At 35.6% G+C, this 27570-nt stretch overlaps 1 protein-coding gene across 2 annotated transcripts; it reads left to right on the forward strand.

Moving 5' to 3' along the window:
• The first annotated feature begins 3305 nt into the window (after nucleotides 1-3305).
• MYL1 (myosin light chain 1) lies at nucleotides 3306-24275 on the forward strand. Of its 2 annotated transcripts, none has more exons than XM_031451841.2 (7): nucleotides 3306-3735; nucleotides 15531-15558; nucleotides 19516-19659; nucleotides 20431-20604; nucleotides 21049-21126; nucleotides 23352-23393; nucleotides 23962-24275. In XM_031451841.2, exons 1-6 carry the CDS (start codon nucleotides 3595-3597, stop codon nucleotides 23378-23380), a joined length of 594 nt encoding a protein of 197 aa, XP_031307701.2. In that variant the 5' UTR covers nucleotides 3306-3594; the 3' UTR covers nucleotides 23381-23393; nucleotides 23962-24275. The 2 variants fall into 2 exon arrangements, with proteins under 2 accessions (XP_031307701.2, XP_010993095.1); XM_010994793.3 differs by lacking the exons at nucleotides 3306-3735; nucleotides 15531-15558 and adding exons at nucleotides 14454-14543; nucleotides 15269-15293.
• Nucleotides 24276-27570: the final 3295 nt, after the last annotated feature.

Raw genomic sequence — 27570 nt, forward strand, 5'->3', positions numbered from 1 at the left:
GCCATCATTTTGTTTAGTTGATTATTGTCCTTCACAGCCCCCAGCTTCCAGCAGAACTCCAAGAAAACAAGAACCAAATCCATCTTGTTCACCCAGTAATCCTGACGCCTCTTGTAACAGGATCTTGCATGTTATATAGGTGGTCAACATGTGTGATAAACAAATCCCTGTGGTTGCCTCATCAGGGGGCAAGCATGTTAGGCTGTGACAGGGACCAGTGAAATGAAGGGGAAATACAGCTTACTCTCATTTCCCAGGCCCAATGTGTCCAAATAGAAAGCAAATACTTTATCTTGGCCAAAAAGACCCTAGAAACCTACACAATCATGTAAGAAGCAGACTGATGTCGAATCTTGACACTGTAGTAAAAAAAAAAAAAAAAAAAAAAAAGGGATTAGGAGGTAGAATGTGACAAGTCATCCTTTGTAGTGAATTTGTCCCTTCTCTGCCATTCCCCTGAGCTTGGTGAGCCTCTAAAAAAATTTATACAGCAAGTGGTCCAGTTAAGCACAAGGAACACTTGGAGACCTGAGCACGGAGCATATCAGCTGTCACTGAGAACATGATTCCTCAGCTGTTGCCTGCCCTTCCTTCTCCTTACAAGTAAGTCTTGTCACATGGTCCTATAAAAAAGTAAGGGTCAAGAGAGAAACTTCACTTTGATTCTGATTATTAGATTAAATTTCTCAGGATGACAGTTGCAGAAAGGCTCTAAATTCTTCTTTCTCTGCATATAATTTCCGTGTGTAACTAATCATGCCTAACAAAGGGACAAAAACATTGTGTCCAATAGGCCTAACCATTTCAAAAAAGGCTTCTGTGCTATAAATTGTGTACATATTTAGACTTTCCTTCTATCATATGCTGGACCCAAACAAAGGTTATTGACTAAGTAGGAATGAGACCTTACACTCCTTTTCTTTGAAGTTTTAGTGTGAATTGGTTTTACTTTTTTTTTTTTTTTTTTTTAGTTCTTAGGGATTTTTAAATAAATTACTTATTTTAGAATAGTTTTAGATTTACCGAAAAGTTGAGGGCGGATCCCGTGTACTCCACACCCACTTTCCTCTATTGTTATCAATCTACTTTAATTTGGTACATTCATCACAGTTAGTAAAACAATACTGATAAAAGTCCATGCTTTATTCAGGTTTCCTTAGTTTCTACCTAATGCCCCTTTTTTAATTCCAGGATTCCATCTAGGACACCACATTACACTTACTCCTCATGTTTCCTTAGGCTCCTCTGGGCTGTGAAGTTTTCTCAGACTTTTCTTGTTTTTGGTAATCTTGATCATGTTTAAAAGTCCTCATCAGGAATTTTGTAGAATGTCCTTCACTTGGGGTTTGACTGTGTTTTTCACATGATTAGACTAGGTTGTGGGTTTCGAGGAGAAGCCTGTCAAACGCCACCTCAACCTAATGGTCAAAGTTAATATCAAGAGTAACATCGTGGTGATAATGTGGACTCTCAGTAAGATATGAACGGCATTGTACCATTGTGATTTCCACTTTCTAAGCAGAAAATTCTCACCAACATATTTTTCCTCTGTGAATTCATAAATCCATGATATATACTTGGTAACACAAAAGGATTTAGATATGTGGTGAGATCAAGCCATTTCTCCTTTAATATGAAGTAAAGTGTTTCTATTTCAAATTGTTTTGCTCAGAACACATAAGGCACTTCTAATTGTAAGCCTGTAACAGATTCTAAGAGATTTCTGCACACGGAGCAAAGTATTAATATGGGCTGTGAGTTAAAGTAAAAACATATCCATCACTCAGTAATTCCTTTGAAAATCCAAAGGAAAAGAAACTGGTGGACAAATTTCTGCTATGTATAAAAACAGAGTTTTTATTATTAAACTTAGCATTATCTTTTGAATTCTAATTATTTAAATTGGAGACAAGCAACATACTTAGGTAAAATACATTCAGATTCTCATGACTGTCTTATATGTAAGAAATGAGTATCAACAACTAATTTAGGTAACGATTGGGTCCTTGGTGTAGGGCAATACAGGGGAGCGAGTGAAAAGCTCCTCCTGAACCTATGTGGATAATATAATCCAGTAGATTAGGCCACCATGTGAGATCGGGAGACTATACCGTGGTCACTTGTGACAATGAATTATTGCTAATACAAGTCTTAATCTGTCTTAGCTGTAATATATGGAGAGGAGTAGTGACCATCTCCAAATCGAGGAATACTTTTATATCAGATCAAAAGAAAATGGCTAATAAATCTATTATTTTTAAATACAATTATATTCAACAATTAGAATATATAAATGTGTGTATTTATACATATATATACTTACATATGTATGTATATATGTGTGTGCATATATATATATATGTGTGTTCTCATATATGTAATGTATAAATTTGCTCCTTTAAAATCCCAAACTTGCCACTGGGTTTTTTCTTACTAATTAATAACTACTCAGTAATTAAATATCTTACGAGTTAACAAAGTGAGGATGGTACACTGATTAATCTAATGCTTCTTCGTATGAGAGTCTAGCCTTGCAAACAGAAAGCCAAGGACAGAAGAGGAAAAACTTTCAGGCTACTCACCAGAACTTCCACCTTTAAAGTTAAAGTCTTTATCTCTCTGGTCACTTAGGTAAAATTCAAAATTCATCATATCTCCATAGTATGGATACAAAATTTAGGTGATAAATAATTGGACTTGATTCCATTTAGGACGTAAAATGGCTAAGTATCTACTTTGACTGAAAGTTACTTTACTCTTAGAAAAAGTGTTTGGCAAGAGGGTAAATCTTCCAGTTATTTCCTTCCCATCTGATATTTTTTATTATAGGAAAAAAGTTAAGTGATAGGAAGAAGTCTTGAATTATTTCTCTTTAGCATACAGTTCACCACAACTTAAAAGAGGGAGAGAGAGCCAGAGTTTGTGGTCCCTAGAAGGGAAGTCACTGTAAGACTTAATGGGCTTTCCTTATACGTCTGCTTTTTATTTTTAAACACCACCTCTTTGCTGACAAACACTTTCTTGCAAATTATGGCAAGGGAGGAGGAGCATGAGCAAAGAAGCTGAGTGAAAGCTGGTGGTACTCCCTGCCAAAATTCCAGGCTGAAATCAAATCCTTCAGGAAAGTTTCTTAGGCATGGGGGAGAAAAACAGATTTACGACTTCAGTGGAACCATAATTCAACCAAGAAAAAGTATCAATCTGCTGTCACCAAGCAATCTGAAGCTGGCTTTGTCATACTTCTTTCTCCTTTATATGTGGAGGGGGAGGGGGAGAAAAAAAAAAAAAAAAAGCAAGAGGAGTTAAAAAAATTGATGAAGCCCTGACCCTTTAGATTCCATTTATAGTCTGAGCCGGAATGCCATCCCCCTTGACTAGCAAACTGTCCAATCCAGCTGCAAGTGTCAACATTCTGTTAGGCACTAAGTGAAATATATATGCATGCCCTTATACCATTTAACACTCTGGGTCCACCTTCAAGACACTGGGCTGCGGATCAACCAAACCACCACTCCTCTTCCAAGAATCATTTTGACAGGTTCTCTTGGAGGTGCTCCTTCTCTCTTTTTTTTTTAACACACCCTTTTAAACAAAATGGCACCAAAGAAGGACGTGAAGAAACCTGCCGCTGCTGCCCCAGCCCCTGCCCCTGCCCCTGCCCCTGCCCCGGCACCTGCACCTGCACCTGCACCTGCCCCACGCAAAGAAGAAAAGATTGACCTCTCTGCCATTAAGGTAATGAAATGGTGAACTGTTTGGTCACTGAAACATCCTTCAACAGTAGGGAACCCTCAGAGGGGCAGATTTTTCATTGAGAGGAACAGAATTACTAAGCAAACTGGTAGATTTGGGGAGAAAATCCTGATTAAAAAAAATTAATAAACTCTAGCATATAATTTTAGTAAAATTATTATGAGTATGGTACTATATTTGGAAACTGTATTTGATCTTTTTTTTCTGTTTCCTTTTTTCCCTAAATTGTCAAAATGCAAGATTTTTTATTTCTACAGATATTTAAACCAGTGGTTTTTTTTTTTTATGAGATCTCTGTAGAAACTAGATCTCTTCATTAAAGGTACATCAAAAGGAAAGTTTTAGTCCCTACTTGTTTCCAAAAGTTTAGAAACAGCTGATAACCCAGTTGTCCTGGATATATTTATATGACAGCTACTTTAATTCATCTGAAAAAGAGAAGATTTTTGCAAATCAAGTTAATTCCCCCTTCAGTTTTGCTTAATAAAATTTGATACAACAATAAATGAGATCCCAGTGCAAACTACAATGCACTCAAGTGTTTCAGTGGCTATAACTGTCATCTTGTTTATTTATACACAGTATTTCATTCAGAATGCGAGTTGTTCCTAAATGAAAGTCACCCCCCAAAACATTGTAAAAGTTGTTGGTTGTCTGGCTTTTAGCTTATATCTTTGAGCTCTTGCATGCTGATTTTGGACTAAGAAGAATGTGATTGCTTTTCGTGTCAACACTTTGCCAAAGGTTATCTGCTTTTGGGAAAATGATGCTATGGATGTGCCTGTTACGTCAGTGATGTAACGTATCAAGTGTGCACCTTCTCCTCATTCCCTGGCCTCTGTTTGGTCTGAAGGCCAGTTTGAAAATCTTTGTGAAGGGAACCTGCCTTATATGGAAAACTAATGGGTGAAGGTGCCTATAAGGTGATCATTTCACTGAAGCCAAAATTTCTGTGCTCAATAAATCTGAATTTTGCTAACTTAACACTTGTTACTACTTAACATGTTGTTTACTTGCAACGACCAAGCTAACCTATAAATAAACAATTCATTGAGTATTTTAGTATAAATGTATATTTTTAAAAAATATTCCCGATATAAATATTGAATGAGATCACCCTTAGCTATCTGTGATGAAATTAAATAAATATGTTCAAAGTTTTATAATATTTCAGTTAAACATAACATTTGATGTTTCAAAATAGAAGTAGATCATCACAAATATTTTATCTTGAGTTTGTAGGTAACTGAAGTCTTATCTGAAAGAAGTTGGTCATAGAATCTAACACTGGTTAGGAACTATTCTTAATGAATATCCACTTAAGAGGAGAAATGAATGTCATATCTTCCAATAAATGTTCTTCTATCTTGAGGACTGCACGCACACAGTTCATTAAATCAAATTTTTCATCTCCAGCAATACCAGTTAATATATTTTATAGATGCACACTGACTACATTATACAATAAGCATGACTACAGCCACTGCAGTAATTCCAGTTGTCCCTGTTCTTTGACTCTCCACTTTATATTAATGCTTGAGATATGAATCAATGTCAGAGCTGTTCCTCTTTAAATTTATTGTGATTTATAAGACAATATCATCTCTTTGTATGAGACTATAAGCATCTGGAAAGGAAAAATGTGCCTTCTTAAGAAGTATCCCACTAATGAAAAAAGGCATTAATTTCCTTCCCTAAGGAACTGTGTAAGAATAAGTAAATGAATAAAAATTTAGTTTTTCAGGGAAGAAGTCTCTAAGACCAAAAAAAATCACTTTTTAAATCCAAAAACTAAACGTATTGCTTCTTCATAGTCAGCAGAGAAGTGACACTTTTCTGCGTCTTGAGAATCGGTTTATCCTTTCATCTACACGTTGAATTAATGCTAGTGTGAGCTACTACAACGAAGCAAAAGAAGGAAACACTCCTAGAGAGTCTCTGTAAAGATGAGATATGCCCATCTTCACTATTTCATTGTAAAATGAGATGGGATGGATCTTGATAAGGTACGCAAACCAAAAAGGAGAACTTAAAATAATGTAGATGAAACAGGAGGAAATTAACCTTTATCTTTCATTCAAAGAGCCCATTCCTAATAGAAAGAGCAAAAAAAAAAGAACAGAATTGAAACTAACATATTTTTGTAAAAGAATTTAAATGGCTGTAATGATATGCACTTTACAATATGAAATCAGTACATGTTTACAGATATTATAACATAGCCGAAGAATGTGATGCAACTTGAGAACTTTATAAAATCTAATTTCATCCCAATATGTAACAAGACTAATTAAAACGTGCATTTAACATTTCATATTAGGATGCTTTCAATAACTTAATGATAGTTCTAGATATATTACCTCATGTAAGTTATAAACTTTTTTCAAGCAGAGAAAATGAACTTTGAAGAAATTAATAGAGCTGTTATATGTGTTCATTAACTTTCTGAAAACTCGATAAAGAACAAAAGTTAATTGGATTTTACACTTTCTTTCATAAATCATGTAAGATTAGAAATCTAGCTGTCCTGTGCACTTTGAGTAGGGCTGAAGTTTAAGTGGAACTGTCTTTGTGTAGTGTCATAGTCATAGCAACTGTAATACTTAGTCCCTCAATACTATTCCCAGTTAGGGGGAGGGTATAGCTCAAGTGGAAGAGCTCATACTTAGCATGCATGAGATCCTGGGTTCGATCCCCAGTACCTCCTCTAAAAAATAAACAAATAAACCTAATTACCTCTCCCTGCCAAAAAAAACTTTTTTAAAATACTATCCCCAGTTAATATCTATGTTCCATATTCATAATATACCATGCTTACCAGCCATATATTTGACTCTCCATAAACTCTGAACAATATGAATTAGTTTTATCAGTATCTTAAATGTGCTTTCCTGATTTCCTGACTTACTGGCTGCTTGTTTAGAACATTTCTTTGGTAATTCTGACATAAAACCTTTTATATTCTCTGAAGGACTGCTTACCTGGTGTCCTATCCTATGGATTTTCTACAAGTATCCTTTTTAAAAACACAAATACTTTTGATACTCAACATCAAAGCTACTGCCCTGGGCAGTTCTAAGCGCTCTTTGCTTTCAGAGAGCTGAGACTTCCAACACATGCCAGACTAAAGAATACTGCCTGACAGAATCACAAGTGTAGGGATTAAAATGCACCAAAGTTTAGCTGCAAGTGCAAACACAAGAATTAACACCTGCTGCCGAAAACTACAACCAAATGAAATGACAAAAGTAAATAGGTAATGAGATGACCACGTGCCAAGATTTTAAAAGATCTTCAACGTGTAAGCTAATTTTTTGAATGATGCATGCCTTAGCTGTCCGGATTGCTATGAGTGATGGAATTTTGAATCATGTTTGTCATTGTGCTGCTTAAATTTTAATTCTCATTGTATTCACCACTCAATCAGGTCATCCCTGACCAGATACTGCGGGCGACATTACAATAAGTGGTAAAGGTACAGAATGCGTTGACAGAAACTCATCAAACAACAAATCTCACAGTAACAATTGACCATATGCTTGAAAAGACTTAAACTTTAAGTTCAATGGATAAGGTGAAAATATAGCCATCCCAATAAATACACCTATTTACTGATGAGTATTCAGTAGAGGTAAATATCATTATATTTGTTGTAACACCTGACTGGTTCTGGTCCAGGTATAGGATTATTTGTGTTACTCTATAAATTATTTTTTCTCATCCCTAATAAGGTTAATACAAACCCCATCCCACTTAGAAGAATTGTTGGGAAAAAAATCAAATGATACCATGGCCCATGAAAGGCTTTTAAAATTACAACGTTCCTTATAACAATCGATATTTATTATGATTTACCCTGTGCCCTGTTATCTTATTTAATCCTTAAAACATTACACTGAGGTTGTTTTTAGCCTCATTTTGTAAGAAAATAAACTGGGCCTAAATGAGATTCAGTGTCAGGCTCATGATCAAATAACAAGCATGTAACAGAGCTAGGATTTAACCTAACAGGCCAAATCCAAAGTCAGCTGTGTTAACCATATCCCAAACTACCTCCTGTTTATAAAGAGTAAGCTGCTGCTTCTAATAATGACAAAAGGAGTCCTTTTTGCTCTTAAGGATATGAGATTAAGAGTGCAATATGAGTGATTCTTATATTGCCCTGCACAGCCCTTGGGTAGCCAGAAGAGGGGGTGACAGGCGCACATCAGAGTAAGTTCATCAGGACTTTTTGACCTTAGCAGTTCATTACTGTTCCATTCTCCTCAGCTCCCCTCATCGTAGTATCTGTTGCTGACAGGTTGGATGATCTCACTTATAGATGGAAGGTGGCATATTAGGGACCTAGAAAGACCCCCTAGTCACTTTGCTCCAGCTTCCTGGAAACAGTTGCAAATGGAACATGGAAATAAAAACTGCTGTGAGAGTAGACTGGCAGTTGCCAGGGTGGGGCTGGGGATGGGAGAAAAGAGTAAAGGTGGTCGGAGGGTACAAACTCCCAGTTATAAGATTGATATGTTCTGGGGATCTAAAACACAGCATAGTGACTATAGTTAACAGTACTGTACTGCATAATTGAAAGTTGCCTAGAGAATAAGTTTTAAACCTTTTCACCACACACACACACACACAAAGATAATTATGTAATATGATGGATATGGTAACTAACTAAGCTTATTGTGGTAATTATTTCATATATCAAAATCATCATGTGTTAAATCATGTTGTATGACTTCCACTTAGACAATGTTATATGTCAATTATATCTCAATAAAGCTGGGGAAAAAAACTATGCCAAAATATTTTTTAATGTTGTTAAATGTAGAGAAGCAGATTGAATTTTTAAATAATTTTGCTTTTGTTTAATTAAACATACACATATATCAAATCTGACCTCCAAATTTTGCCATCAGGCTAATATTCTAAGAATGGCATGGGTTTCTATTTCGTTTACAAATAAATAGCATGATTTAAACTGGAAATCCCAACCAAATATTCTTTGGAGTGATACACAGAAATATAATGCCACATGTATAATGATTAAATGTTAATCTTAAATAGTCTAAGGAAAAGACAAACAGTCAATTTCTAATTAGAAGGAATGGATGAAGACCTTAAGTTGTTACTAAATTTTCTTTATATAATTTTAAGAATTTGTCTTCTTTTACTTTGGCCTTTTAATAGTACAGATTAATTTTTAATACAACTAAAATGTCAACCAATTGCAATATTCATCCATTTGTGGCATGAATGTAAACTCAGAAGCAAACCAAAAATTATTTGAGACTATCAGTAGGTATCAGTATCAAGTTTCCACTTCCAAACATCTACACTGCAAAAGAAGAGAATAGGTGGGATGGAGTGAGAAAATATGAAAGAGCATCTCTCTGAAATTATATATTGAGTAATATGTAACTAGATAATGTCTTTGCAAAGTAAAAGGCAGTTTGGAAAGGAATAGGTATGTTCACCAATTAATAGTGAATAGCATTTTAATTTTAAAGATAATGAAATCTTTGCAAGACAAGGCGGCCACAAAGTGACAGTGCCAAATTTAGCCTCTTGACATTTTACTGCTGCAAATGAACCCCCTGGCAAGTTGTCTTTAGAAGCCTTTCCATAATTACCCAGCATTAAGCACCATCTGACTCATGGAAATTGTGGAAAGGATTATATTTAGTCTGCTGATTCTACACTTTCTTCTGCTTCTCTTGATACTGAAATACTTTTTGTATGAAAATAAGATCTTTTATAGTTTGTCTCTGCCTCAACTTCTACAATTTGTTTCTCCCCCCCAAATCAGAATCTGGAGGACAAAAACCACAAAATATTAAGTAGCAATGGCTTCAGTTATACTGGTTAAAATGTAAATTATATGGATGATAAATTTTTGTTATTCTGGTCATAAATTAATAATAGTGAGTTGAAACCAGAGCAGAAAAATTTTCCTAAAGAAAAAACCACATCTTATTCAACTTTATCTTCTTCCTTCCATGGTGGCAAGTGAGGTTCTTTGTACCTAGTAAGTGCCCAATGATGTACCATCTCCTGATATATAAATGAGATATAAAACACTCACTTGAACACAGTGTTATGAAATTTCATTTTGCTTAACTCCTCTTTATCTGAATCACTTTAAAGTAATGTCATTTATCAAATTTTTAGGCAAACTGCCCTTTTCCATTAAAAGAGGTGCGTTACAGTAGATTTTACTGACAAAAGGATGGAAAACTCACAACACTGTAGAACCATAAGCAACTCTAGAAATCATGCAGTATAATATTTGACAAAGCTATAATACAGAGAAGTTATTTAATCAGAAGACACATGATCCATTACAAGAGAACCAGAACAAAATTCTGAATACATCAATCCCCATCCAGTTATCTTTCCACAATATCAAAAGACCTGAAATCTCTAAAGCAGTAACGCCAATATTTACATATTCCTCTCATCACAAAAGGAACTTTTATTCCACATAAGTAGGAAAAAACAGATTCCTGTAATTTCTTAAAACACATACACAAAGAATGTTTCTATTACTCACATTTTAAAAATAAAAAGGAAGGAAGGAACAAAAACACAACTTGGATTTTTAATTAAATGACATCAAACAAATGCACAAAATAGAGTAGGTGCCACTCTCAAGAAGTCTTAAATTTATTCATCAGCTATTGATGGGAAAGTTGATGAGAAATTCAAAGGACAGAGTAGGGTCACATTTTAAGATTTTTTATTGAAATTCACTTAACCTCTCTGTTAATTCTTGTAGGTCTGAATTGTATTATTTTAATAATTCAGTTTTGATCTAATGTGACTGAATTCAGCGGACTCATCTAGGCATCCTGAGCACCAGAACTACTCCCTCTTCTCTTTAAATCAATTTATCCACTACAGCCATCTATTGTCTCTCATATCAGACAGCTTGGGCTGGTACCATATTCTCATTGTTCTCAATTTCTCCTTTTTATACCATGTTGGAGCCACCGGCCTAAGTATACACTTTGTTGAAATTAAAAGTACAATGAAAAATACCTATTTCCTTTAAATTAAGTGAACTGTTTTGAAGCACAAAACTCTCAAGAGTTCCAAAATAGTACTTCTGCCTGCCTCTTACAATGATTCCTCGTAACTGCCGGAGTGAAAATTAAGTTTTCGTTAGGGTTCGCATACATTCAGGTCTTTGTTCTCACTGCCAGGTATTAAATAAAAGAACATGTAGCAATGTTTTCTTGCTTGAAAATTGGCCCTGGTTAGATGAACATCTTTACTTAGCCTCACCAGTCATTAGACCATTGTATCTAGCAGTGATGATGAAGTTCTTTAAAGATTGTAGTCTATGTTCCTTCCTAGGGCATTAGCCCTCAGCATTCAATATCGCATATCTCCCAGACCATCTTCAATTACAGCTCTACTTGTTATACTAAAGCTTAACATACATTCATTCCAGAGTCTGTTTGATTAGTTGCATTTTAATATTTTTCCTATAAATTGACTCCTTCTATATACCAGAAACTTTATCTTATCTTTAATCAGTTAACCAAGCCTCATGATTGTTATTAGAAAATTTTCTCTCAACATGAGAAATGATCTGGAAACCCTGCATTAAAATCTTTTTTAGTAAGAGTAACTTGTTGACTACTACTTACCTAAATCCAATACCAAATAGTACATGAATCATAAAAATGTAGAAAACAATTATTTTACCAACAGTCTAAACTAAGTCCACAGGCAATGATAGAAAAACCCTTTAAAAAAACAAGCTGAGGGTGAGAAAATCAGAAGACTTGATCATAGTATTTATATAAAATCTAAGGGAAAGTTCTAGAAATATAAAGGTATATACATCAGTAATTCAAAATGAGCATGCCTACTATGTGCATGACAGTTCTAGGTGTTGGAGATGCAGCATCAAAGGAAAATGTGTGCCCCTCCTCTAGAATGTAGGCTCTCTGAAGGAAGGACAAGGTCTCTTCCCTCAGGGAAGATAATACTCTAGAGGAGAAGCCTATGTTCGAAGGAGGAACTTATTGTACGTATGTTCGAATGTTTTTAATTTAATGAAAATTCTGTAGAGCATCTCATATAGGCAAAGTACTCTATAGAGTTATGCATGGGGGACGCCATCTAAGAATAAGGCAAGGGCAGCATTCCAGGAGGGAGACGTTGGCTCACATCTGGGTTTGTATCATCGACAAATGGAAATGGTCTCCAGTAACAGTCTGTGCTTCCCAGAAGTTCACCAGTCAGGAAGGTTAAACGTCTTTCAGTGGGAGAAAGGAGCTAGGCAAACAGAAAAGGTTCTCTCAAGAACTTTGGAAGATAGTTAACTTCTAGGAAGCAGAGATGACAGAAGACCCCAGATAGAAGAGACTTATATCTTAATTTTCAAAATAAACCAAACGATGACATAGCAAACTGAGTCCAAAATCAGATATTTTGTATTCATATCATGCCTTTGTTCAAAGGGCGGATTACTTCATCATTATAACACCCAGGAAGAGATGTAAGAGAAAGGTTTTGCCATTTGTAAAAGTGTAAAAGCGTAGCATCTCCCATTTATTCTTTCAGCACAGCATCTAAGCCTTCTAAAGTTAAAACTATATTCTCTAGACTAGACTAGACTATATATAGCCTTCTCTACTATTGTCAGAAGTTTGCTTAAATGTTCCATTCTCAATAAGCGCAAAAAATATCTAAACACTCATTCTCTATGTGATAAGACATAAGTAAAAACTAGTAGAGTGAAATAGTTTGAAAACTGCCTCCATTCTATTTTAATAATAATAAACCCTTACATAATATCCAAGTGGTTATAAATAGCTTATTTATAACATAAATACAACTATTAAAATGACTTTCCAGTTTACTTGACAGATTATGTACAAATTGACTGTATTTTATATGTATTTAAAGACACATTTTTCTATCTGAAAAAAAATGAAAATGAGCATTATGTAGGGCATATGATGGGTATTACGTAGGGCAACTTCGATGACTTTGTTTTGTATTATATATAGTTATTTATTCTACTAAAGATATATACTAGTTCTCAATATTAATCATAAGGCATTTCAAATGTAATGATACAGTACATAAATATAACTAACTACAAGACTAAAACACACAAAAAACAAGGTCTGCTCTAATGGTTTTTATTTGTGTATCAAAAATCATGAGGCTCCAAATTACACAATTATCAAAGGTGACAAATTTCCACCTTTGTTCCTCCCTTTCATTTCCCCCTAATGATTCCAAGGATTTAAATTTTTTCTATTAAATTCCATTTCCCAAAAAACTCTCAAAATGTCAATCTATTCGTGAAGATACGTTTTCCTGGGCAGTAATATTTTTTTAATTATATTTTCAATCCTCATTTTGGGACTCAAACTCTACGAGATTTTTTTTCCATTACTTGCAAACTCTGGACAAAGAGTGATATGCGTTTAAATGTTGATTTCTTTCCAAATGGCTTGAGGGAAAGCTGTAAATATACTTCTGTCTAGCAGAGGGAGACTGTGCTTTCTGTGACCATTACCTTAAAAAGAGTTGCTGAAACAGCACTTAAATTAGAATTTATCTCTAATGTTCTTTATGACTTCGAGCTGCTTTAAAGATGTAGAAAACTGACAAGCATGTCTGAACCTCAGTGGGCATCCCAGACTGACCACCTCCTGGGACCGTTCTAGGAAGGGAGCTCTCCCTATTTTCAGATAAGCTGTCATGAAAGCTTCCTACTAGCCAATCCCTTAGATAGCTTTTAAATCCTAAGGTACAGCTTTGCATTGCACAGCCCCAGCTTTGGATTCTTTCAGTTGTCAGTCTAGAGACGCAGCCATGAAGTGCCTGACGTGACAGAAAGGGAATCAGCACATTCTAGTAAGAGCACAGGCAACACTTTTAAATTTTAAAGGAGTATGTATAGAATGGGAGGGAAAGAACACAAAAACAGTCCAGCAGCTTTCCTTCCCAAAAAAACTTCATAAATTCGAAATACATGACTTGTCAGCCACACTACAGGTAACAGGGAGGGAGGCAAATACCCATCCCTAATGTAAGAAAACTATGGCAGAATGGTGAAACTGGAGATTAAAGCCATTCCTGGCTTAGATAAGCTCTACACTCCTGAGAATACAACTTGCAAAAGAATGGCCTTCAACTGGAGATTTCACAAACTGACCAGATTTTCACCTGAGTGGACCCTAAGAAACACACAGAATGTGTGTGGCCCTTCCACGTCCTCTGAACTCTACCACAAGGGGCAGAGCTTCAGAGAGTGTTCCTTCTATAGCAGTTGCCATTTGAAACCCCAGTCCAGTCCCAACCAGTAAGTTCCGTTTACACCAAAACTGCTGACTTGAAGTTCACAAAGTCTATAATTTGTCAAGAGAAGGGGTCAGCCCAAGTCTTGAGAGAAACTCTAAGCTCCTCTGCCACTGAGCAAATAAGGAGCTTCTTAAAGGAAGACGCTCCAAGAGAACATTTCAGGGATAAAGACCATAAAAGTACCGACAGGCATTGGTCTCAACATGGCTGCCCACTCCTAGGTTCCGATTTCCTAAAAATAGACCTCGGGGTACACATCCCTCTTTCCCTTTGCCCTAAGAAAGTTAAGGAACTCTCCAAGGGAGTGGCTACTTCTCTCTGAAACCTGATGCTAGTTGCGAGGTCACTGCTCCTCCAGAAATAAAAGGCAGCCTCAGCAAGGGAGGCCCCACTCAGGGACTGGAGCAGCCCTCACCTCACTCCTCAGCTTCGCCGCTGTTTTGCAGCCCAGCAGCTCCATCATGGTGGGTCCTATGAGAAAACTGTTTGCAATTTATAGGCAAATTTATAGATGGCAGGTAGGAATAAAATCGAGGAGAGAACATATTCAGTATGAGTCTCTAGAATCTACTTTTGTTTTCTGTTGAGGTGGGTTGAGGATAGAAAAGATTAATATAAGCTATTATGCCAACTGGAAAAATACGTCTTACTCCCAAAGCAGTACTTTATGCTTCACCAACTTTACTGTATCACATATAAGGTTTACTGTATCTAAATTTAGGAAAAAAACTGCAACTATAGCGAAATATTATGCCTTAAAGAACTATCCAGTGATGCCGATAACTAAACTTAAGTAAACTACTTCAGATACATTGGATAAAAATATACTGGTTAAATAGAAGACTTAAGATGATCTTTTTAATGCAGTATCTGTACTTCTTAATACAGTGTATCTATATTAGATACATCTTAAATACACCATAGATTATTATATTATTCCAGGAAGTACTTGATTTAGCATTTGTTAAATCATTGATTCATGGAGTAAGATACAGAGATATTCCCTAACTCTTTTGCAATATAGCTTTTTATTTTTCCTAGATTCAAAAGTATCCTAAGGCAACCTTCTTATTCTATGACACCTGTATGGCTTCCTAGAAATCTCAGAGCAGAGAACACTCCCTTCTGTCAATGCATTTGAAAGAGTACTAGTTGTTTCTTTCTTTCTTCCTCTCTCTTGCCACCGCAGTCCTTCAGTGCTGACCAGATTGCTGGTAAGTGAATCGAGCTTCTCTACTCCAGACGTAGGTAGAGAAATAGCACTCATCTCCAAGGCAGGTTACTGCATGGCTCAGCTTATTAGTATCCCAGCTACTCCCGAGCTCTGAAAAGTAAGCAGACTTTTTGAACTTACTTTGAAGATTACTCAGGGAATGAGCTTGGATACATTTAAAAACCAGGACATTTTTGTTTGGTTAAAATATTCTTTGTGGTTAATTTCTTTTTAACAGATCGAGTTCTCTAAGGCACAGCAGGATGGTAAGTTTAAATGATATAGTTGTTAAAATGTGCACACTCATAAAGATGGCATGTGAGAAAACCAACTCCCTTGAGATAAGATTAGCTCCTTGTAATTATCCCCACTGATGTTGCCACTCTAAATATACATGCTCTCAACCACTATAAATATAAATTCTCTCAAGTGAACCCTTTACTTATAATCAGCAATCAAAGGTTTAAGAAAACAAAAGCTAAACAGCACAAAACAATTCCTTGTATTCAATGATTTCTAAATAAGACCAATTTGAGATAGTAGGTAATACCACATATATACCTCAAAAAAAGGATGTGGATTTTGGATGGCTAATTTGTTAATCAAATCCCTAAAGGGAGATTTGGTAGTTCTAAACTAATCAATTTGGAAAATAAAATTGACTATAAAACTGCTCAGTTACTAAATCCACATAATTTCAGTGGGCAGCAGAGTGAGTTGAGAGAAATAGCAGGTGAAGTGGATATATTATAAAAGTGCATTCAGAGACAAAAACGGGGCAATAATTTATTTTAAAAACTGTAGAAGGAAGTAAGGAAGGAAACTTAGACATCTCTGGTCCATCTTTAGAGATGTAGGACAGACTTCCAGAGAGATGTTGAGAATTGTTCAAAGAACCAAAGTATTAGTGATAGGATCAGAATCTAGTACGAGTTTAAATTAACTAGAAATGTCCTTCATAGAAACAGTTTCTAACTAGAAGACTTCGAGCTCTTGAGATTCAAGAGAATCTGAATAGAGTCCCTAAGACTTCCACTTTTTCTTCTCCAAGTCTTTGTATCCAAGGGATCCTATGCCCCATGAATCTTGTTTTTTCCACTAGAAAGCCTAGGGCCAAATGTTTTATGGAATCAAAGTGTCACATATTTAAATAACTAAGACACAAATACATCCATAGAAGGGAGAGGAGAAATTTTTAGTTACATAATATTGCATAAATTGGAATATTAGTCATAGTAAGTATGTATATATTCCATAAGTTATGATATATAATATAGCAATAATTATGATAATACTCAAAATTACATAATTGTAATTATACTCAGTTCTCTACCTAAAGGTTTCAACATTTTTCAGTCTGTTTCATTGTCAGGAATATCTCATGTTTGGACATCAATCAAGAGAAAAAATGGTATTTGCTGTAGTATGAACTCTCATATATCTTTCATCATGGTCAGTGGCTTCATGTAGACAGATTAGACAATCTAATGAACTCGAGATCATTTGAAATTATACTACCAGGACTATTTTTTTCTTACTGAAAACAGTTGGTAATTCTACTATAATTTGTTTGCTTTTTAATGTATTTTTAACTAGTGATGTTGCTATGTTACATGCTATTGCATCCCAGGCCTCTCAAATATCTAATTTATAGTGTCATTATGACTGCCAAACAATGGTAGAACCAAGCAATTGAAGACTTCAAACCCTGTTCAGAGACAGATGGGCTAGCTGTTGAACTTTAAGCCTATTACTCCGTATGTGAAATAGGTTTTAGATACAAAGGTTAGGTAAACATCAGTGTGGTAGACTGGTATTCTCTTGTGCCAGGAAAACAAATGTAAGTATTTTCAATCAAATGGAAATCCTACTTTTTAAAAAATGAATTCTTACTTACTTCATTTGCTCCCTTGTTCCATGATTGAAGCATTTTGTTCATGGCTGCTCTATTTAAATGTATTAGAGATTTGGAGGAAAGAAAAAAACAAACTAGAAAATAACGGTATTCTAAAGGTCTAAGTCCTATGCCGTCCAGTACAGTTGCCACTAGCCACGTGTGGGTATTTAAATTTATCCTTTAAGTAAAAATAAATGCTTTTAAAAGTCTATTTTCTTGCTTGCATTGGTCATATTTTAGTGCTCATGTGGCTAGTAGCTATCCTCTTTAAGGTAGCACAGAGACAGAACATTTCAATCATCACGAAAAGTTCTAGAATGGTGTTGTTCTGGACTAGGCGCTGGTAGATTTTTCTTAGAAGGCCACATAGGGAATATGTTATACTTTGTTGGCCACGCAGTTGCTGTAAAAACAACTCAGTCTGTCACTGAGGTATAAAAACAGCCATAGACAATACACAAATGAATGGACATGCTTGAGTTCCAATCAAACTTTATCTAGAAAAACAGCAGACCAGCCCCGAGGTAGTCGGGGCAGTCTAGACGCATCAAGAGAGTAACTAAGCCTGAAAACTCTTGGGAAGGAAGAGCAATATCTTTCTGGCCTTGGCCTTTAAATCAGCAAAAGGGTTAATGTCAAAGAGATTCTGTTACAGCCCATAAAACCCTGTTTCTATATCAGCATCTGACCAGGGTCACAGTGAGCCCTCAGAGCAATCTGTGCAGGAAAGCCTGAAGGCAGTAATAAGGATAATTCAGTTTCACATGTCCCTTAGAAAGATGAAAAATAGTGCTTGACTAATGACCCCACAGTGCCTGCAGTGGTTCTTTTAGGTCAGGGAATAATCTGTGATGTCAATTAGCATAGGATTTGAGGGGGAATTTTTAACAAAGAATGATAATGTGATCTATAGTTGACTGTGAATATAATGTCTAATGCAATTTTAGATTAGGGGATGGAGGGACAGTAAAATAGGATATTTTGTTTAGTAATCTATCTAGATAGCATCTGTTGATTTGAGACCACTGATGGCCTAAAAAGAATGTTTTCACCTCTACCAGTTCATTCACAAATGGTTTTTTGAGTGTTGTTGGTATTAACTCCAACAAGCTGCCATCAGCACTTTTGGGTTCTCCAGAAATTTTGATTAGTTAAGTATTTAAGGTTCAGTTAAAATGTCTTTACTTGCTCCTACATCTGTAGTAGCACCTCTTTGTCTTTTCAGTGTACACTTCTTAATTCTTTGTTAATGTAATCCTGAAAGGCAAAACCAAGTCTATCAAAGAAAATGGCAAAATTTAGAGAAAGTATGCAACAGAGTGATTGTGATAAAAATAGACAACCCTTTTGAAAGTTTTATTAACTTACATACATACACAAATGCAAGTAAAACTAGGGAAATCTGAGGAAGATAGGTGGAGTCTATCAATGTGAGTATTAAGGTTGCAATGGGATACTATAATTTTGCAAAATGGGGGAAACTAGACAGAGCATTCAAGACATTTCTTTGTATTTTTTCTTAAAGTTGCATGTGAAGCTATAATTATCTCCATACAATTTTAATTTAAAATGTGTGCTTACATTCTGAAGCTAATATGGCAATATGTTCCCATATGTAATATCTGAAAAAAGAGTAAAATTTAAAGATATCACCATAGCAATAGATCCAAACAAATATTCTTCCTTTTGAATCAGTTACACAGGAGCCTATTAAGAGTCATACACTGAAGTGGTTAAATGCCACTATAGAACTTAGAGATTTGCCTCATCTTTCTAAAATTTTTCCTGAAAAATGAAGTTATCCCTGGAGAAAACTATTTAAGGGGAGAGTCTAGGAAATTCGTACCTCAAGAGCACTTTTTCTATATAACTTGAGAAGTTTGGGTTAACCTCACATAAAACAACCCTGACTAAAAATTTATGTTCTTGAAGTTTTGTTCACTTTATTAATTATATAAGGAATTTTATGAGATTATTCTTAAGATTTCTCAAGGCCTCAGAATTTCTTAACCCAGTCCTGTTTCCAAGGCAGATGAAGGAAATATGAATAAATATGACTAGGAGCTCCAATTTCCACATCCAATGAATAATAACATATGACTTGAAATTGGAAATGCTACTTTAACATAGTCCCAAAAAGAAATGTCAAAAGGGGTTGTCAGGGGTTGAGCCTGGAAAAGGGAAAATCCAAAGACAACTTAAGTGACTGGCAAAAGTTGTAAAATATCGGAGATTTTAAACTGGACCCGTGATTAAGTTCGGGTTAATGTATAGGTCTCTGGTGGAAAAAAGCATCCTAAAGCTTCTTGCTTCTTGCTTCTTGCAGAATTCAAGGAGGCATTTCTCCTGTTTGACAGAACAGGTGAATGCAAGATCACCTTAAACCAGGTTGGTGATGTCCTCCGGGCTCTGGGCACAAATCCCACCAATGCAGAGGTCAAGAAGGTTCTGGGGAACCCCAGCAATGAAGGTAACCACATGTTTTTCCAAGAAGCTGGGAGTTTTGATTTTAGGGGTACATAACTTTATCCATTTGTATACATCTGGACAGTCTGTTTTATACTTTTGCTGTAAATACAATTTACCTTGTCACAAGATACTAAAGGAATTCTTATTGTCTCCTGGCCCTAAAACTGCAAAGAAGTCCTGAGATCACAAAGTATTTAACACAAACACTCTCCTCATAGGCTTCTTTTTTTAATTACTGAAAATTTAAAGACATTGAAGGCTCTGCAAAAGCTCAGGACAAAGGTTAAAGTCTGGTTAGTTTCACTACATTTATATGCTAATAGGTCTGTTATCAATATATTTTTATATTATTTCCCCAGTATTTATAGAAAACATATAGTATTTATAGAAAACATTAAATTGACAATACTAATAAAATAGTAGCTAACGCTGATTAAGTATTCAGTTTGTCCCAGATTTGGTAGTAAATTTTGCATTTATTATCTCATTTAATGCTCACACTAACACTATGAGATAACTCTTTTGACAGGTGAGAAAGCTGAGGCACAAAGATTAAGAATTTTTCCCACGATCACATAGTTGTAAATGATGGAATGAGGGTAAAAGCTCAAGCACTGGGACTCCAGAGCTCACACTAATTATCTATTACAAATTTTTTGTCATCAGCAATTTACCAACTGAAATTTCAGATGACACAGAATGAACTTTCAAGTTTAATTTGTGACTCAGTGGGATGACATTTCATGACTCTCAAAATTGCAATTTCCTCCAGAGATGAATGCCAAGAAAATTGAGTTTGAACAATTTCTGCCCATGCTGCAAGCTATTTCCAACAACAAGGACCAGGGCACCTATGAAGACTTTGTTGAGGGTCTGCGTGTCTTTGACAAGGAAGGCAACGGCACAGTCATGGGTGCTGAACTTCGCCATGTTCTAGCCACACTGGGTAAGGAAAATTTATTTCAGTGGACTTAACAGGACAGAATACGTAGGAAAAAGCATGACTTAGGGGAATCGCGTTATAACCAAAACAGGTAGGGGAAAAGATCACACAGGAAAGATGAAAAAAATAGTCAAAAGTTAATGACCATTTCAGTTGGTCTCAGTGTCAAAGAGTCTGTTCTGGGGGAATGGGTACAAGTTACTGGCAATGAATAAGTAATGTAAAGCACTGTAGTTATAGGATAGAGTCTGGATGATCAAGTATAGAATGCACTTCATTCATTTATTCAAAAACAATTTACTGACAACCTCCTGAGTATCAGAGGAACAAGAAGGGCTTGGTTCCTATCCTCCAAGAGCTTAGCCATAGCCTCCAGGAGCCCAATATGGTGGAATTTTGAAAATATTCTCTGTCCTTCTTTTTGAACAAAGAGTTTTGTTTCATCAGGTGAAAAGATGAAAGAAGAAGAAGTAGACGCCCTGCTGGCAGGTCAAGAAGACTCTAATGGCTGCATCAACTATGAAGGTATGATCTCACGTGCTCTGAAGGTTATAGAGCTCTGAACTGATCAGCTTGATGGCGGACTCCTTTCAAGCTTAAAACAACTTCTTTTTCTCTACTTCCCTTATTTAACATACACATTATTTATTATCAGTTACACAATAACTCTAAAAAGATATCTTGTAAGGATCTGACTATATACATAAGATTTATTCCAGTGGGTTTTAACCTTCCTGTGCATTGTTATATAAGTTACAGTGTGTTCTCATTTTTATTTTTTCTTGTTAGATTTTCATAACATCTCTGTAAGACAGACAGGGTTTGTGTTAGAATAAATTTTAATATCAAATATTAATATTCTTTAATGTTACGATTGGAGAGATCTCAAAATCCTTTACAGCAAGCAATTATGAAAATGAGGAAACTGAGGGCCAAAGGTGTTTAGTTACCTAGTGAAGGTCACATCATTGATGGCAGGGCTGGTGCTAAAATTTAGTTCTCATTGTCTAGGTTCTTGCGTAAATGAAATTTATATCACAGTGACCAATTACCTATTTCCTGCCACCAATTTATAGCAGCTTCACCCAGAGGGTCTGAAAAGCAATGCACCACACAAAGTAAAGTTACATGATATGACTCCGTAAGTTTTAAATTTTGCAAGAAATTGAGAAATGTATACATCCCTCCAAAACACTAATCTAAGCACATTTCAATAAAGCTATGTTGATAGCTCTGATGTAAATATGGACTTACAAAGTTAACAACTTGGAAAAAAGTAAGAAAAGAAAAGCAGAGAGGGGAAGTGGGGAGGGAAAGGAAGCAGAGAAGAGAGAAGCAAAGCGGACAGGAAAGGACAAGAGAAAAGGAAAATACTCAGCCAAGCATATCTTCACTGACAATCTTGACTAAACTTTACTTTTTTCCTATGCTTCACATTTGATTACTGTCATAAATACATTATGTAAAAGAAGAATCATTCAATAAATGTTGTTTGGACAAGGGGACAGTCATCTAGAAAATAAGGCAGATCTGGATCTCCTACTAGGATAAATTTCACAAGTCAAGCATTTAAATATAAAAGCTGAAAGCATAGAAGCCATGGGAAAATTATTTATAGCTGTTGGAGTGGGAAGGCCTTTCTAACACCGATGCAAAACGCAGAAGGCATTACAAATTTTGATAAATTCAACCACATATTTTTTTTTACCTAAATGGCAAAAGCCACCAGAAGCAAAGTCAAAAGACAAATATTTGCAATCAACATCAGAAAGAGTTCATTTCAAAAATTTTTTTGAAAAGCTACAAACTAATAAAAAGATCACAATCCAATAGAAAAATTAACTGGTTACATGAACAGACAATTCATAGAAAAGGAAATAAATATATATATAAATATAATATGCTAAACTTCACTAATAATAAAAGAAATGCAGATTAACACTACACTTAGATACACTGATTGCCAAGATTAAAAATTTGACCACTCTTTGGGTTGAGGAGAGTGTATGGAAACAGGTGATCTCATGCATTCCTACTGGGACTGTAAATCATTAACAATCCCTGTGTGGCAATGGGGTATTATTAATTATAGCAAATCTACTTCGAAGGATGTAGTCTTCAGACACACTTGCACTCAAGTGAAATGAGTGATACATGGTTATTCATTATTGTGTTGTTCACAACAGCCAAATATTTGAACAACTTAAAGTCCATCAATGTAGGCTGGATCAAATAGATTTTGGTACACCTACACAGTGAAAGTCCCTACAGCCCTAAAAAAGAGCAAGGACAACCTTGTGTACCGTTATGATAATATCTCCAAGATTCTTATTAAGTGAGAAAAGCAAGTGCAAAAGAGTTTGTAGAGCATGTTACATTTGTAAAAAAAAAAAAAAGAAGATTTTTAGAAACATACATTTTCTTATACATGAGTAATAGCTCCACCAACTTAGCTATAGAGAGAGGAACCAGATAGCAGGGAGACAGTGGCGAGGAACTTTTTTTTGTTATAAACTCTTTCATACTTTCAAGAAAAAAATTTAACCATGTGAATGTAACAATCAAAAAGCTAAATTTCAAAATTAGGGGAAAGGCCATAGATCCAGCATTAAGAATAGTGGGCTATATAGAGCTTTAAAAAATAAACTTTAGAGTTATAACTAAGAATAATTAAAACTGAGTTAACTTACTATAACTTTTATTAAAATTGACTGCTTTCTAACTCTAAACTATCTGTATTATTCCTACAGCTTTTGTCAAGCACATCATGTCTATCTAAATGGAGCTCCAAGGTATCTATTTGTTCTCTTTAATATATAAGGCTTTCTCAATACTGTATTTTTAATGTAGCAACTTCATTTATATGCTGTATATGTACATATATAATTGGCATTGGTTCTTAATGAAGAGTTATTTATATTAAGCAGAGCATGCCATCAACTCCTTAAGATGGGGTATTTAGAAATAGAGCATTTTTGTATAAGCATATAAGCAAAAACTTCTGAGGTTTTTGCTTCAATGTATAAACCCCATCTTTGTCTGTACTATATGCAGTGGAGATTCAACAAACCAGAGACTAATTAATTAATTTAGCTGAAACATAACAATAATAAAAGCATTAGCCTGAGTTCCTTGAAAAACTGAAGTCATTTTTCACAATTACTGCTCTAGAAAACAATGTTATCACATCCAAAGTGAAGCACTTGCAATCAGATTCTTGCAGCAAGGAAATGCCTTACCTTGGAAGTGATGGTTCATTCTGTGCTTTTTCTTCCTTTCTACTTCACATTATTTCCTTCCTGGTTTTCTTTCTGAAAAGATGGAGTCAACATCTAACTCTTTTTCCCTTTTCCTTTACAGATCAAGCATTGTTTATGAAGACTGGCTGGAACCTTATTTTAATAACACCCATGACTAAGTGTCCAAATTCATTTACCATCACTCAGAAAAGCAAAGCAGTTTGGACCATTCTAGACTGAAGGACCCCCTGAATTTTTATACACCTTACGTTTCTCTCTGAATTATATCCACACCACACAAACTGTCTGCTGCTCTAGACAAGAAGGATAAAATACTGACAGTCTCAAAGCCAAGCACCCCTCTTTATTTTCTACCATGGGTCAATGAACATCCTTAAAATAATAAGTCAATAAATAATTCTGGTCAGTCTGGAATGTTCAAGTCGCATTGTGTTTTTATCTTCTTGCTTAGAGAAACTAATTCTTAAAATCCCAATTCTTTTGTTAATGTACAGAGCATTGATGAATCGTAAACTTTTAAGAGAGCAAATAATTACACTTTACATAACAATAACTAACTGAATAATAATGATAATTATATATTACTGAAAAAGCAAAACAGAAACAGGAAATTCAGATGGGATCAGAGACGTTCTAATATAAACTATCCAGGCAATTTAAGAGGAAAGCAGGTTTCTTCAGTTTTGTATAAATCACTGTATACATAGCTTGATCCATTTCAGTTCTAGTGACAACCTGGCCTATTAGAAAATTCTAATAAGCCCTTGATCTGTCTCACTGAACGTCTTCAAGGATCAAGTTTAAAGTGACCTTTCAGCTGTTACTTTAAAAAAAACCTCTCTGGGGATGAGACTCTTACTTAAGAACTCGAGAGCCTGTCTATTAATATTCTCTCTCTGCTATGAGCTCCTCTACTTTGCATGGCTGGGCCCCAAAAATCTTGATTCAATCTTTTAATACATGTTCCAGATGGTAAGACTAATTGTTAAATTACTTCATCACAACATAGCCATCCTATATCACTTTTTCTTTAGAATAGATGCAGAATTTGCAAGTTAATAGTTGGATATTTGGAAGAAATGAAGTGATAAATAGTTCTCCCACTCTCTAAAAACATATCTATAATCTACGGGGATTATAAAATCTCTGAAAAGTACCTGCTGCCTATACATTGTGAGGAGCTGAAACAGCTTTGTCCTGATGTAGGTACTTCAGGTCATCATGCCACTTCTATCTTTAGCAAAGGTCCCTCAGATTCCAGTAGCCAACAGCTTCAACTTTACCTAAGTTTCTGTAACCCAAGATGATGCTGGGCTATTACAATCATTCTTTTAAGGAAGATTCACTATGGCCTCAAGATCTTTAAGGCTAAGTTTGCCTAAACCAGAAATTTGAAATTTCACACAGCACTGTCCACTAGACTCTTCAGTACACATGGAAATCTCTAGCTACACTGTCCTGTATGTAACCACTAACCACATTTGGCGACTGAGCTCTTGAAATGTGGCTTACTGTGACGGCAGAATTGAATTTTTAATTGTATCTCATTTTATTTAATATAAATAGCCACATGTGGCTCATGATACCATAGTGAACAGAGCAGCTCTCAGTACGTATTTATATTTGATTGTTACATCAGGAAATAAAAAATGCTTTTTAAAAATTACAAATTCACCATGTGGAGAAATTGACTGGTACAAATAGTCCAGTCATAAAAGGCTCATTTTTGTTTTGTAATATGTAGCTAAGTTTCCCATCTTCTATATTCCTTTAATATTTTTCAGTTAGAAAAATGTGATGTCTACAAGGGACTAAATTTTTAGTCTCAAACTTCATATTTAGTATTTTTCCCTCAAGACCTTATAAAACTGCTTTAACTCCCAGTGGGATGGCATCTAGTGCACTGCCAAGGGGCCTAACCTTATTAAATTACCATATGTGAGACGCCCATAACTCAAGCAGTAGCAGGTGCAAAATCGAGTAGCAGGCGGAAGACTGACAGTAATTTTTAACATCTACACCAGCTGGCAAAAATGACAGGTGCTTAATTCCTCAGTCTTTAAAAATAACTGTTGAAAAGCCTACGCTGCATAAGCAAATATTTTCAAGTTTTTTAAACTGTCTTCAACTCACCTTCCTAACATATATTTATATAACATAATAGTATCCATTAATTTTTTTGCCTCAAAGTATATTTGAAACTTAAATAGCACACAAGAACTTAACTTTTCTCCTCTATGAATGAAATAAACAATAATCATTAAATTGGGGAAATAAAATTTTATTTTTGGATTTCATGGTAACATTTCTCAAGTAACATTATATCCAGAATAATTCTTGATGTGTTTTTCTCTAATTGTATTTACATGTCTTTTTTCATAGTGACAGGTATACCTTGGAACCTAAGAGAATGGAGAAAGAATATCTTCCTTTAAATTCTAAGTCTAGAGAAAACCACAAATTCAAAAATTTATTCAGCAAACCAAGTTTATATCCCAAAAGAAAAGAGATTAAACAGCAAGTACCTGGAATTCAGACTATAGAGTCACATTGTCTTGAATTATCAAGATACCTGAAGCTAAAGAAAAGCAAAATGATGGAATAATTCAAGCAATGATCTCAATTTCACAGGCTAAAGAGAGTTGGTGTAAAAGGAAGGATGATAGGGTTCCAAACACCTGCAGAGAATTTTTCCAGAAACTTCGTACCAAGACAAATTTTCTGTTATTCATTAATATTTGGTAAGAAGTACTAGCTATACCCTGCTTTGCCCTTCACCTGCCAGTTCCTACAGTGTAACAGGCCAGAGTCCACAGCCTTACAGAACTGCGAAGCCAACCCATTCTTCGGCCAGGGCAGATGTGGCCTATCCCTGGACCTCACACTGTAGAGGGCGCCACTCTGGTTCACCTCCAGCAACACACTCTCAGAACCAAGAAATCTACCCAGAGATAGAACAAGCCACTCTGGGAGCCCACATCCCCACTCCTACACACTCCGGATACCCAGAACCCCAGACTTCCCTGCCCAAATGGCCCCAAGATCTCTTCCAGGACCTGGGTGGGATTCTTCCTATCCTCCTAAAGGAAGACTGCAAACCAAACGCCAACAGATGGCCAAAGCCAGTGTTTATTTGTTTTGTTTAAAGTAAGAATAAAATTAACCACATTAACCACAAGGTCCCTGCAGTACAGGACGGAACTGGAAGTGAGAATAGAAGTCCAAGAATTTTTACCAGGCCTTCCAAGTTATTATGAAGCTATATTTGTCAACAGAGTACCAGAATATATATTATATAACAGTTTGTTAGTTTGATTGATAACTTTTAAGTATTTAAATTTATGATGAGTGGATGAGTCTCGATGTGAACTCTTGCCCCAGGCCTGCAAACATAGGGGTGGACCAGCTGAGAAAGGATAGAACTCAGACTTTTCAGAGACAGATATTTAAATTGCCCAGAAATAATCCAATAAACACTAGAAATACTCCTGGTTCACTTGAACTTTTCAAAAATAATAGTGCAGCCAAGATGACAAAGTAGGAAGACCCTGAACTCACCTCCTCCCACAGACACACTAGAATTACAACTACTTACAGAGCAGCTATCTCTGAGAATGACCTGAAAACGAGCAGAAAAGATTTTCTACAACTAAAGACATGAAGAAAGAGTCACAGTGAGGTGGGTACGAGGGGCAGAAACGCGGTACAG

Source organism: Camelus dromedarius, chromosome 4 (assembly GCF_036321535.1).
Source record: "Camelus dromedarius isolate mCamDro1 chromosome 4, mCamDro1.pat, whole genome shotgun sequence".
Classification (NCBI taxonomy): Eukaryota; Metazoa; Chordata; class Mammalia; order Artiodactyla; family Camelidae; genus Camelus; species Camelus dromedarius.

Coding starts and splice junctions, on each gene's coding strand:
- MYL1 (XM_031451841.2), top strand. CDS start 3,595: ATGGCACCAAAGAAGGACGTGAAGAAACCTGCCGCTGCTGCCCCAGCC. Junction 20,605..21,048: donor CCATGTTCTAGCCACACTGG/GTAAGGAAAATT, acceptor TTGTTTCATCAG/GTGAAAAGATGAAAGAAGAA. Junction 21,127..23,351: donor TGGCTGCATCAACTATGAAG/GTATGATCTCAC, acceptor TTATTCCTACAG/CTTTTGTCAAGCACATCATG.